The 13,860-nt window shown below is 42.3% G+C and overlaps 1 protein-coding gene across 2 annotated transcripts in view; it reads right to left on the bottom strand.

Moving 5' to 3' along the window:
* fam219aa (family with sequence similarity 219 member Aa) overlaps positions 1-13,860 on the bottom strand; it is a 77,037-nt gene that overhangs the window by 45,454 nt on the left and 17,723 nt on the right. For both annotated transcript variants that reach the window (XR_010975030.1, XM_068031505.1), the window contains exon 2: positions 8,206-8,305. Coding sequence is in view for 1 of the 2 variants with exons in the window: in XM_068031505.1 (XP_067887606.1) it covers positions 8,206-8,305 (100 nt within the window). In the remaining variant the exon portion in view is untranslated. The remainder of the gene's footprint in view (positions 1-8,205; positions 8,306-13,860) is intronic.

Genomic DNA, 13,860 nt, shown 5'->3' with positions numbered 1-13,860 from the left:
ATACAGGGTAGAAAAGAAACTGAAACCAAGGCAGGTGGATGTAGTTAAGATATAGATCAGCCATAATCTCATTGAATGGGGTTCAACGTTCCCACATTCCTTTGAATCCACATCTCAGGGATGTATGTGAAAGAAGCCAGCAATTTCTATTACCATTACCACTTTGTCTACCAAGGTATTTAAAAACTTAACTCCCCACTATGTACAAAGATATTGCCCATCTGCAAAGGAAAAAGTCTTGTGGCTGAGTCTTTGACTCGCCTAGCTTCCTTGAGAGTGTAGGGAGAACAGAAACCGAAGAAATTACCTCACGTAATGTATCAAGAGTGTATCGAAGAACCAGCTGAGTTATAGACATATTTTTGTTTTAAACTTTCAATCCAGATTTTTGAGATATATTTAACTTTACCTATTCTCTTTTTATATATCTAAAAAACCTGGACAATAATCTTAGCCTGTACATATTAGTTAATGTGGTATCTGTAGCGTATGCCCCTTGCAATGTACCTTCTAATTTTTCTTCGGTTTCCGCAGCCCGTTTGTCGCACTGGACGATCACTTTAAGATTAGTGTGGCCACGCTTGTGCACGTTAAAGGGAACATTGGAAGAGCCTGTTTCACTTGTACGCTGCGGCCACATAGTGTGGGAATTAAAGGGTTAACCTCTATCATGTTTTATCTGTTGGATGAATCTATGTAGGTTATGGTCTGATAAAACACACGAGGTGCTATGTTTTAAATTAGAATGATTTCATGTGATGTTGTGGTGATACTTGGCAATAGTTATATCAATATATTCAATTAGAACTACGTTATGGACTTTGTGTTTAGAATCACATTGTTAAATGTGAAATGTATATTGGTATACTGTAGTTGGGAGACAGTGTTAATTGTAATAGCATAAGTAGCGTTGCTATGTGACCGGATACCCATTCTGCATTTCAACCAAGACAGACTCAGTCACAATAAGGGATAGACTTGTAGGCCTCACCAAGGATGATAATGCAAATAAGAATATTCAGAGACCATTCAAAACTAGAATATTGATGGGGACAGCAAACATTCCCCACTGTGTGACAATGACTTGGGCCATCAAGCTGTCTGCAGTGACAATGTACAGAGGGTAGGGTCATATCTGGACTAGTAACCCAGAGAGCCAGGGTATTGCTGTGGGGACATGGGTTCAAATCCCACCACAGCAGAAGGTGGAATTTGAATTCAATTAATAAATCTGGAATTAAAAGCTAGTCTAATGATGGCCATGAAACCATTGTCAATTGTTGTAAAAACCCATCTGGTTCACTAATATCCTTTCGGGAAGGAAATCTGCTGTCCTTACCTTCTCTGGCCTACATGTGACTCCAGACCCACAGCAATGTGGTTGACTCTTAGATGCCCTCCGAAATGGCCTACCAAGCCACTCAGTTGTATCTAACCACTATGAAGTCAATAAAAAGGAATGAAACTGGACGGACCACCCGGCATCGACCTAGGACCCGGAAACGGCAAACCCAGCCCTGTCGACCCTGCAAAGTCCTCCTTACTAACATCTGGGGGCTTGTGCCAAAGTTGGAGAGCTGTCCCACAGACTAGTCAAGCAACAGCCTGAGAGAGTCATACTCACAGTATCACACCTGACAGACAATGTCCCAGACACTGCCATCACCATCCCCGGGTACGTCCTGTCCCACCGGCAGGACAGACCCAGCAGAGGTGGCGGCACAGTTGTATACAGTCGGGAGGGAGTTGCCCTGGGAGTCCTCAACATCGACTCTGGACTCAATGAAGTCTCATGGCATCAGGTCAAACATGGGCAAGGAAACCTCCTGCTGATTACCACTTACCGCCCTCCCTCAGCTGATGAGTCAGTACTCCTCCATGTTGAACGCCACTTGGAGGAAGCACTGATAGTGGCAAGGGCACCAAATGTACGCTGGGTGGGGGACTTCAATGTCCACCACCAAGAGTGGCTTTGTAGCACCACTACTGACCAAGCTGGTCAAGTCCTAAAGGACATAGCTACTAGACTGGGTATGCGGCAGGTGGTGAGGGAACCAACAAGAGGGAAAAACATACTTGACCTCGTCCTCACCAATCTGCCTGCCGCAGATGCATCTGTCCATGACAGTACTGGTAGGAGTGACCACTGCACAGTTCTTGTGGAGACAAAATCCGGCCTTCACACTGAAGATACCCTCCATCCTGTTGTGTGGCACTACCATCGTGCTAAATGGGATAGATTTCGGACAGATCTAGCAATGCAGAACTGGGCATCCATGAGGTGCTGTGGGCAGCAGAATTGTACTCAACTACAATCTGTAACCTCCTGGCTCGGCATATCCACCACTCTACCATTACTATCAAACCAGGGGACCAAACGTGGTTCAATGAACAGTGCAGGAGGGCATGCCAGGAGCCGCACCAGGCATACCTCAAAATGAAGTGTCAACCTGGTGAAGATACAACACAGGACTATCTGCGTGTCAAACTGCGTTAGCAGCATGTGATAGACAGAGCTAAGCAATCCCATAACTAATGGATCAGATCTAAGCTCTGCAGTCCTGCCACATTCAGCCGTGAATGGTGGTGGACAAGTAAACAACTAACTGGAGGAGGTGGCTCCACAAATATCCCCATCCTCAATGATGGGGGAGCCTAGCACATCAGTGCGAAATATAAGGCTGAAGCATTTACAACAGTCTTCAGCCAGAAGTGCCGAGTTGATGATCCATCTCGGCCTCCTCCTGATGTCCCCAGCATCACAGATGCCAGACTTCAGCCAATTCGATTCACTCCGCGTGATATCGAGAAACAACTGAAGGCTACTGCAAAGGCTATGGGTGCTGACAATATTCCAGTAACAGTACTGAAGACCTGTGCTCCAGAACTTGCCGCGCCCCTAGCCAAGCTGTTCCAGTACAGCTACAACACTAGCATCTACCCTGCAATGTGGAAAATTTCCCAGGTAGGTCCTGTACACAAAAAGTAGGACAAGTCCAACCTGGCTAATTACCGCCCCATCAGCCTACTCGCAATCATCAGTAAAGTGATGGAAGTTGTCATCAACAGTGCCATCAAGCGTCATTTGCTTTGCAGTAACCTGCATAGTGACGCTCAGTTTGGGTTCCACCAGGGCCACTCAGCTCCTGACCTCATTACAGCCTTGGTTCAAACATGGACAAAAGAGTTGAATCAAGAGGTGAGGTGAGAGTGACTGCCCTTGACATCAAGGCAGCATTTGACCGACCATGGTATCAAGGAGCCCTAGCAAAACTGAGGTCAATGGGAAAACTCTCGGTTGGTTGGAGTCACACCTAGCACAAAGGAAGATGGTTGTGGTTGTTGGAGGTCAATCATCTGAGCTCCAAGACATCACTGCAGGACTTCCTCAGGGTAGTGTCCTAGGCCCAACCATCTTCAGCTGCTTCATCAATGACCTTCCTTCAATCAGGTCAGAAGTGGGGATGTTCGCTGATCATTGCACAATGTTCAGCACCATTCGTCACTCCTCAGATACTGAAGCAGTCTGTGTAGAAATGCAGCAAGACTTGGACAATATCCAGGCTTGGGCCGATAAGTGGCAAGTAACATTCGTGCCTGACAAGTGCCAGGCAATGACCATCTCCAACAAGAGAGAATCTAGCTGTCTCCCCTTGACATTTAATGGCATTACCATCGCTGAATCCCCCACTATCAACATCCTAGGGGCTACCATTGACCAGAAACTGAACTGGAGTAGCCATATAAATACAGTGGCTACAAGACCAGGTCAGAGGCTAGGAATCCTGAGGCGAGTAACTCACCTCCTGACTCCCAAAGCCTGTCCACCATCTACAAGGCACAAGTCAGGAGTGTGATGGAATACTCTCCACTTGCCTGGATGGGTGCAGCTCCAACAACATTCAGGACAAAGCAGCCCGCTTGATTGGGACCCCATCTACAAACATTTACTCCCTCCACCACCGACGCACAGTGGCAGCAGTGTGTACCATGTACAAAATGCACTGCAGCAATGCACCAAGGCTCCTTAGACAGCACCTTCCAAACCCGCGACCTCTACCAACTAGAAGGACAAGGGCAGCAAATGCATGGAACCACCACCATCTGCAAGTTCCCCTCCAAGTCACACACCATCCTGACTTGGAACTATAATCGCTGTTCCTTCACTGTCGCTGGGTCAAAATCCTGGAACTCCCTTCCTAACAGCACTGTGGGTGTACCTACCCAACATGGTCTACAGCAGTTCAAGAAGGCAGCTCACCATCACCTTCTCAAGGGAAATTAGGGATGGGCAATAAATGCTGGCCTGGCTAGCGATGTCCACATCCCATGAATGAATAAAAGAAAACTGCAGTAATCTGATTGTTATAAGCTCGTCAAGAAGGGACAATGCACAGAAGGTAAGGTCATACTGACCAAATGGTTAAGGTGGACTATAACCTAATCTGGAGGGAAGGAACCTCCGGAGGGGGCCATAAATGGCAGGTACTGGGATAACTCTGGGTGCACCGATTCAGGAAGAAACCAACCTACAGGCAACAGAGCACCTCAAGAAAGAAGGCGCACCACAGCAGCTCGGAAGGCAAGGGCCGAGGACACAGTATATCTTGCTGTATAACTACTGCCATTGGTTAAGCATTGCTTGTATATTCTTGCTGTACTTAAACTCTCTATCTTAAGAAGCCAGAGTTTGTACCTTGTGGGTCAAAAGTTCGTCAACATCCCATCTAAAACACACAAAAATCTTACAGCAGCTTAGTGGGAACGCTGGTCCTTTGCATTTAGCAGCAAGTAGATTTCTGCAAAGTTTAATTGTTTAATTTGCTAGGGGAGGTGGTGGAAGCAGATACGATAGCGACGTTTAACAGACCTCTTGACAAATATATGAATAGGAAGGGAATAGAGGGATATGGGCCCCGGAAGTGCAGAAGTTGTTAGTTTCGGCAGGCATCAAGATCGGCGCAGGCTTGGAGGGCCGAATGGCCTGTTCCTGTGCTGTACTGGTCTTTGTTCTTTGTTCTGTGAAAGGGAAATAGTGTTTAACTAATTTATTACAGTTCTTCGAGGAAGGAACAAGCAAGATGGATAAAGAGGAACCTGTAGATGTGACATACTTAGATTTCCAAAAGGCGTTTGATAAGGTGCCATATCAAAGGTTACTACACAAGATAAGAGCACATAGTGTAGGGGGCAACACATTAGCGTGGATAAAGGACTGGTTAGCTAACAGGAAGCAGAGAGTCGGGATAAATGGATCTTTTTGGGGTTGGCAAGCTGTAACTAGTGGGCTCCACGGGAATCAGTGTTGGTGCCTCAACTATTTACAATTTACATAAATGAATGTATGGTAACTAAATTTGCTGGTGGAAAGAAAGTAAGTTGTGAAGAGGAGGTTAAGAGTCTACTAAGGGATATAGATAGGTTAAGTGAGTGGGCAAAAATTTGGCAGATGGAGTATAATGGGGGAAAATGTGAACTTGTCCACTTTGGCAGGAAGAATAGAGAGGCTATATACTATTTAAATGGAGAGAGATTGCAGAACTCAGTGGTACAGAGCAGTCGGAGTGTCCTGGTATATGAATCACCAAAGGTTCGTATGTAGGTACAGTAAGCGATTAGAAAGGCAAATGGAATGGTGGGGTTTATTGCTAAGAGAATAGAGTATAAAAGTGGGCAAGTTTTACTGCAGCTGTACAGGACCTTGGTGAGACCACATCTGGAGTACTGTGTATAGTTTTGGTCTCCTTATTTGAAAAAAGGATATAGCTACATTAGAAGCAGTTCAGAGAAGGTTCACTCGAATAATTCCAGGGGATGAAGGGCTTATCTTATGAAGAAAGGTTGAATAGGTTGGGCCTATACCCATTGGAGTTTAGATGAATGAGATGTGATCTTATTGAAACAGAAGATCCTGAGGGGGCTTGATAGAGTAGATACAGGGAGGATGTTTCCCCTTGTGCGGGAGACTAGAACTAGGGGACACAGTTCAAGAATAAGAGGTCTCCTTTTTAAGACAGAGATGAGGAGAATTTTTTTTCAAAGGGTTGTTAGTCTGTGGAATTCTCTTCCCCAGTAAGTAGTGGAGGCTGGGTCACTGAATTTATTCAAGGCAGAGTTAGATAGATTTTTGATAGTAAAGGGAGTCAAGGGTTATGGGGGGGCAGACAGGAAAATCGAGTAGAGACCACAACCAGATCAGCAATGATCTTATGAAATGGCGGAGTAGGCTCAAAAGGCTGAATGGCCCACTCCTGCTCTCAAGTCCTGTGTTCGTAACAGACAAACCAGAAAGTGGTTTAAAAACAAATGTTTAATGACATTTTTAGATTAACGTATCTTTTCCCTATGTCTCTGCTATGCATACAAACTATGTAGCTGTAGTTTGCTCAATGCGTTCAAATTTAAAAACAGCCCTGGTAAGATAAATGGCATGTCACCCAAACAGAAATTAAAAAGGGGAGGGAGGAAAAAGTGCTTGTGCCCACCAAGGAAAAAAAAACAGCTTTAATAATACGATTTCTTCAAAGACATGATCTAAGTTCACCATAATTAGTTGCAGACTAAAAAAGATTTGTAAAAGATGAACATATCGCTGAAAGTCGACAATTTAAAATACTATACTTGTGGACTGACATGAAATGTTATTTTAAAGCTTAAGTAATACTTATGATATTTGATAGTTTAAGATAAAATACACAATTGACTATAAAATATTCTGGTATTGCACAAATGTAGAACACACATAAAATTGCCAGCTTAGGAGTGGGACAAAGTAATCCAAATTGTGACATTGGAGTGTTGTGTCAGTCTTCAGGAAATCCGTGAACAGAATATTTTCCACATTATGTGATCCTTTATCAGCCAGTTCTATATGGTTTTGATGCCCATATACAGCACCACCCGAGTTACAGCCTTCATACATACTGACGTTCAGCGCTTTTGTTGCCTCATTCCTCCTCCATAATTTTGCCTTGAATGAACCAAATGTTTTGTAGTTACGGAAAGCTAGCACTAGGAAAATCTGCAATGTACTTTATAAAACTGAAATTTATCTCAAATATTATCAAGACTCAGGGATCAATCTAAACAGTTAAGCAGAAGGCACATTCTCCATTTTTTACAATCTTTTTTTGCATTTATTTCATTTCATCTTAGTTTGTTCAGTTTGCTTACCCACTGTTTTTTTTCAGGTTTGCACTTGCTGCTGTTCAATATTCAGTGTATTAACACCTAATCTGTACTAATGCTTTGTCTTTCAACACACCATTAACATATTGTTTGCCTTTGCTCCGTGACCTTTTGGTCAGCTATGTGGCCTGGTCCAATCTAGACCTCCTTTGTTATCTCTTGCCCCACCCCCATCTCACTTGCTTATAGCCTGTGACTTTTCTAATATTTGTCAGTTCCGAAGAAGGGTCACTGACCCGAAACGTTAACTCTGCTTCTCCTTTCACAGATGCTGCCCGACCTGCTGAGTGGTTCCAGCATTTCTTGTTTTTATTGCACATTCTCCATTGTTTGGACTGTCAGAGATTTGCTGATCACATATCAACTCCTGTCATGTTTGAAACACCACTGTCAATTATGTTTCATCAGACAAGAGAATCCTGACAGTGTCCACTGATTGCTTGAATACAGTCACAGCAAATTTCAATACAGAAACTATATAAAAAACACCATCTGCCATAACACACTGCAATATAAATGAAGTGTTGTAAATATTTTGCCTGTATCAGCAGAATTCTTCAATGTTTATAGCACAGATTTCTTGTAGTATCAAAATAGTTGAGCTGGATATTGTGTATTTTAAGAGATAATTTCATACACTTTGTATTTTAGCACGTCTGATAAGGAGAGCAAAGTGGAATAATAGGAGGATCTTTAAATTCCCGTATTTTGCCACACAACGACTTAAAATTACTTCAGAGCTGGGATTTTCCTTTTCTATTTTGTGAACTAAATTTAGAGCCATTTTACAGCAGTTAAATGTGTGTACTGTGCCCATGGGCATGAAACTGCAGCAAAACTGTGCCACAATAAAATATATTGGCAAGCAGATTAAAGTATATTCAATTCAACTGTAGTACCATATTAAAAATGGACAGTTCAGTGCTGAACGTGGATATAAAGGTAACCAATGACTTGCTCATAATGGAAGCTGAGTATTAAATAAAACCAATATTGTATTCAGATATTGCAACTTACCTATTTTCATCTGCAGTGGGGATGGCTTGTAATTCATTACTACAGTCTCGCCCTCCCGGGTGTCACATTCACCTTCAGAGATGGAAGTGGCTTTGGGATCCTGTTTGAAATGACAAAGTGTATTATTACATCTCAGTCTAAAAGTATGTTAAGCAATACTTTGAAAAACTGTGTCAAGAACAAATGATATGATAACACTGCTTATTTGGCTTGTACACAGCACACTAATTTTGAAGTTTAGCAACTTGAACTGAGTTAGCACAATGCTTGCATAACCACTTTACCAGATTGGCCTACTCCTGTTCCTCTGTGGAAATCATTCAGCCCCTGGAGTCTGCTCCACCTTTAAATTAGATCATGGTCGATCTGCACCTCAACTCAATTTACCTGCCTTTGCTCCATATCCCTTGATACCTTTACCTAAAAATAAAGTACTGATGAAAGGTCATAGAGCTGAAACGTTAACTCTGTTTCTCTGTACAGATGCTTGTTGTCCTGCCAAGCATTTTTAGCATTTTCTGTTTTTATTTCAGATTTCCAGCACCCACAGTATTTTGCTTTTGTAAAAATCTCAGTCCTGAAAGATCCAATTGTCCTATCAACCACAGTCTTTTGGGGGATGAAGTTTCAGGTTCCTACTAACCATCATGTGAAGATGTGTTTTCTGATTTTTCCCTGGAATGACCTAGCTCCAATACTACGATCACGGCCCCCTGTTCTTGATTCCTCCACCAGAGGAAATAGTTTATCTGCATCTTCCCTAACGTTTTAAATACCTTGATTAGAACACCCTTCAATCTTCTATACTCAAGGGAATACAAGCCAATGCAATCTGTCCTCATAAATGTAACCTCCGAAGCACTGATATCATTCTGGTGAATCTGCACTGCACTCCCTTCATGGCCTGTATATCCTTCTGGAGATGCAGTACTGAAAACCGAATGCAGTCCTCTACATGCGGTCTACACAAGGCTCTATACAACAGAAGCACGAGTGATATTAGTTGATGGATGAATAATGGCCAGGACACCAGGGATAACTCCTCTGCTGTTCTTTTTCGGAAGAGTGCCATGGGATCTTTTACATCCATTTGAAAGGGCAGATGGGGCCTTGGTTTAACCTCTCATCTGAAAGCCTTTTTGAATGGTTTTTGTATTTGTCTACTCACTTTTAATGATTGGCGAGCATGGACTCCCAAATCTCATTGCTCCTCTACAGTTCCTAGTTTCTTAACGTTTAGAAAAATTTCCAATTGATATGAAAAGGTCATCGACCTGAAAAGCTAACCCTGCTTCTCTGTCCACAGGTGCTGCCAATCTTGCTGAATACTTCCAGCATTTTCTGTTTTTAATTCAGATTTCCAGCACCTGCAGTATTTTGCTTTTGTCCAATTTATCTTGCCTGGGTCCAAACACTTGCCCGCATTACTATTTGCCACAGACAAATTTTAAGTGAGTGGGTAAAACTATGTCAGATTCTTACTTGCAATTTTCAAGAACGATTTCTTCATTCACTACCTCAGGGGAAAGAAATCAAGCCGTTTTGAAATTGTAGAAACCCACATTAAATTTAGATTTTTTTAAATTCATGCATGGGATGTGGGCGTCGCTGGCTAGGCCAGCATCTATTGCCCATCCCTAACTGCCCTTGAGAAGGTGGTGGTGAGCTGCCTTCTTGAACCGCTGCAGTCCATATGGGGTAGGTACACCCACAGTGCTGTTCGGAAGGGAGTTCCAGGATTTTGACCCAGCGACAGCGAAGGAACGGCGATATAGTTCCAAGTCAGAATGGTGTGTGACTTGGAGGGGAACTTGCAGGTGGTGGTGTTCCCATGCATTTGCTGCCCTTGTCCTTCTAGTTGGTAGAGGTCGTGGGTTTGGAAGGTTCTGTCGAAGGAGCCTTGGTGCATTGCTGCAGTGCATCTTGTAGATGGTACACACTGCTGCCACTGTGCGTTGGTGGTGGAGGGAGTGAATGTTTGTAGATGGGGTGCCAATCAAGCGGGCTGCTTTGTCCTGGATGGTGTCGAGCTTCTTGAGTGTTGTTGGAGCTGCACCCATCCAGGCAAGTGGAGAGTATTCCATCACACTCCTGACTTGTGCCTTGTAGATGGTGGACAGGCTTTGGGGAGTCAGGAGGAGAGTTACTCGCTGCAGGAATCCTACCCTCTGACCTGCTCTTGTAGGCACGGTATTTATATGGCTACTCCAGTTCAGTTTCTGGTCAATGGTAGCCCCTAGGATGTTGCTAGTGGGGGATTCAGCGATGGTAATGCCATTAAATGTCATGGGGAGATGGCTAGATTCTCTCTTGTTGGAGATGGTCATTGCCTGGCACTTGTGTGGCACAAATGTTACTTGCTACTTATCAGTCCAGTTCTTGCTGTATTTCTGCAAGATACAACTCTTTCTACTTGTGCAGCTAAAAAAAAAACTTACAGATGCATATATTCTTAAAGGCAGAATTTTATAGCTTTCTGCGATCAAATAAATATTTGAAGTGATGAAACAGCTAAATAAGTAGCATTAATAACCTGGATAATTCTTAACTAAAAAGGATTCTGTATTATATTAAATAACGTACTTGGCTTGGCTTCATCATTTTGTTCAATTATTTGCAGAAAGACAAATGAATGAGCAACTGTTGTCACTGACATAAAAAATTAAAAGAGAGCAAATGTAATTGTGCTTTCACTATCTTAATCTAAAGAACTTCCATTTATAAAGCTTCTTTAACATAGGAAAATGTCCCAAGACCATTCCCAAGAGCATTATCAGACAAAGATCAATTCAACTCCAAAGGAGATATTAGGACCGGTGACTTAACATCTGGTCAAAGAGGCTGGCCGGCCTCCCTTCTTCTACTCTCAAACTCAAGCTCATACAAAACTCTACCCATATTCTAACTTGCACCAAGTCGCATTCAACCAGCACCCCTGTGCTCGTTGGCCTACAGTTATGTAAAGCCTTGATTTAAAAATTCTCATCTTGTTTTCAAATGCTCCATGGAGTCGCTACTTATAGCTGTAACCTCCTCTAGCCCTATAACTCTCCTCCAATTCTGGCTTCTTGAGCATCCCGATTTTAATTGCCCCACCAATGGTAACGGTGTCTTCAGCTGCTGAGGTCCAAACCTCTGGAATTCCCCCCAAACCTCTATGCCTCTCTTCTCTCCTTTAAGATGCACCTTAAAAACAATCTCTTTGACCAAGATTTCTGCCCTAATGTCTTATGTGGCTGGGTGTCAACTTTTGTTTCATAATGCTCGTGAAGTGCCTTGGGTGTTTTTCACGTTAAAACCACCATTATAAATGCAAGTTGAGCAGCGAGGTCGTGGAGGGATTTGAACACAAGAAAATCAAAGATTTGCTTAAAAGGAAAGAAAACACAAGGCTTCGGAAGACCTGGAAGCAATATAGGTCAGTGAGCACAGGGATGACGGATGAACGGGATTTGGTGTGGGTTAGGATATGAGTTTTAGATAAATTCAAGTTGATGAAGGCTGTCCAGAAATGCAATGGAATAGTTAAGGTGGGAGATAACAATAGTATGGTTGAGGGCTTAAACAACAGATAAGCTGAAGCAGGGGCACAGGCTGATCTGGAAATTGGCGGTCTTTGTGATGGGAGTGGATAAGGGGTCGGAAGCTCAGCTCAGGGTCAAATAGGATGTTAAAGTAGAGATGAATGGTGAGTGATGAGATGAATCATCTGTTCACCTATTTTGGTAATGCTAGTTGATAGAAGAATATTAACGGTGGGGTTATTAATACCTACGTTCTAACATTTCAGAATGGTAGCATCACCAACAATGCTGTACTTTTCAGTACCGCTGTTATATGCCATCCTACATTATAAACTAAGTTTTAAACTACATCTTGAAACAAGTTTCTGACTTAGAAGCAGGTGTGCTACTAACTGAGTCAGGTCAATCACACTATATGATTTGTTACTTTGTTTTTTGGTAGTGCTGGTTAAAAAAAATGTTGACAAAGACATTTCAGACAGTGGGAAACTTCTGCATGACTTAGTTTAGACCAGTCACAACTTTTGTTCTTGAACGTCAGGTTCACGCATGTTTTGCAAAGACCTTGCGAGTTTTATTCCTTCTTCAGATATACCTGTACTTGTCAAATCAACATCCAATTTACTATACAGAAAGTGCACAAATGAATGCCAGATTTCAGGCACTTTGAAGAGGTTTTAACCAGAATCACAACTCAAAAGATATTTTAAAATGATTTTCACTTTGTAATCAGTACTTTTAAAAATGTACAAGAGCAGTTTTCCCACATACCTCCTCTATTCACTGAAACATCAAATACAAGAGGAGTGAAGGTTACAGCAAGTTCAGTTAAAATCTAATAAAACACTACAAAACATAGAAAATTACCTAGGTATCAATATAACTATTATATTGAGTACCAATGACTTAAAATTTCTTATTGCCATTACCCTTGGCTTGGTCCCTGAAATTTTTAGTCTGATAACCCAACATTTCTGGTTGGGAGCTATTGGAAACAGTTTGAAAAGTTAAGTTCAGAGGCCTTTGAACAAAACCCCATGTTAGCCCAGTGAGTTGTGTACAATAAGATCTCACAACCATTGATTAAATGTTCTTCAATACTGCAGCACTTCTCTGTACCACAATGGAACACAGGCCAAGATTGGGTGTTCCAGTCCTGGAGTAGCACTTGAAACCATGACCTCTGAGGCAAGAGTGCGACCAACTGACCATAAGGCTACACATGGTTTGGCATTATTGTTGTATTTGGCAAAGTCAGTAGCATCAAAGAATTCAGACAAGAGTTGTCAGTGGAACAGATGGTTCATTACTTGCAGCTCATTACCACACTCGGAATACAGTTCTTCGGGAGGATAAAAAAAAAGCTAGCACAGGCTGAGAGGGCTAAATTGCCTGTTTCTGTGCTGTAATTTCTATGCAATTTTATGTAATCTACTGTTGGTGGTATAATTTGAGCGAGAAATACAGATCAGTCTGTGCCGATTTCACTGATCTTAGTTAAGGCAGTGGTAGCTTACCTTTGGCGCTCTTGGGCTAGAGGTGAAAATTAGCCAGGGTTTTCACTGCTGATTGATCTCTAGCAACCTTTGCTACACATGTTTCGTAGCCAGGAGGTATATGCAGATGCAAGATTTTAATATATTCTAAACATCCATTTTGTAATGCAGAGGTTGCTTAAGTTCATTCAAAATCAGCTAGAGTATTTAATTTACTGAGATGAATAAGCTAATATTCACAAATGGATAGATGAAAAGATTGAATGTGAAACCACTTGTCTTTAACAAGACAGGGACTTCCTGAATATAGTGCTACCACCAGAAAAAGCCAATGACGTTTGGTGCCAAACTGAAATGAAATGAAAGTATCCAAGGGCCAAGAATGATACTGATACTAACTAGGGAAAAAAAGACTAGTGTGTAGATTATTTAAGGAATGCATAAAGCTCCTTTTAGAACATTTTGGGTTCTTTGTGAATAAGGAACTTGGTCACTGAATTCTGTGCATAATCATGTTGACAACAGGAACAGTGAATCCATGAACACTTTTGCTGCATATGACATCAGGAGATTGCACTTGTAGCAAATAAATGTGGTTTCAGGTCTTTGATGCTGTAATTCATCATCTGCCAATT

Source organism: Heterodontus francisci, chromosome 1 (assembly GCF_036365525.1).
Source record: "Heterodontus francisci isolate sHetFra1 chromosome 1, sHetFra1.hap1, whole genome shotgun sequence".
NCBI classification, from domain to species: domain Eukaryota; kingdom Metazoa; phylum Chordata; class Chondrichthyes; order Heterodontiformes; family Heterodontidae; genus Heterodontus; species Heterodontus francisci.
The sequence above is the reverse complement of the archived record's forward strand: the minus strand, read 5'-3'. Positions and strand labels throughout refer to the sequence as shown.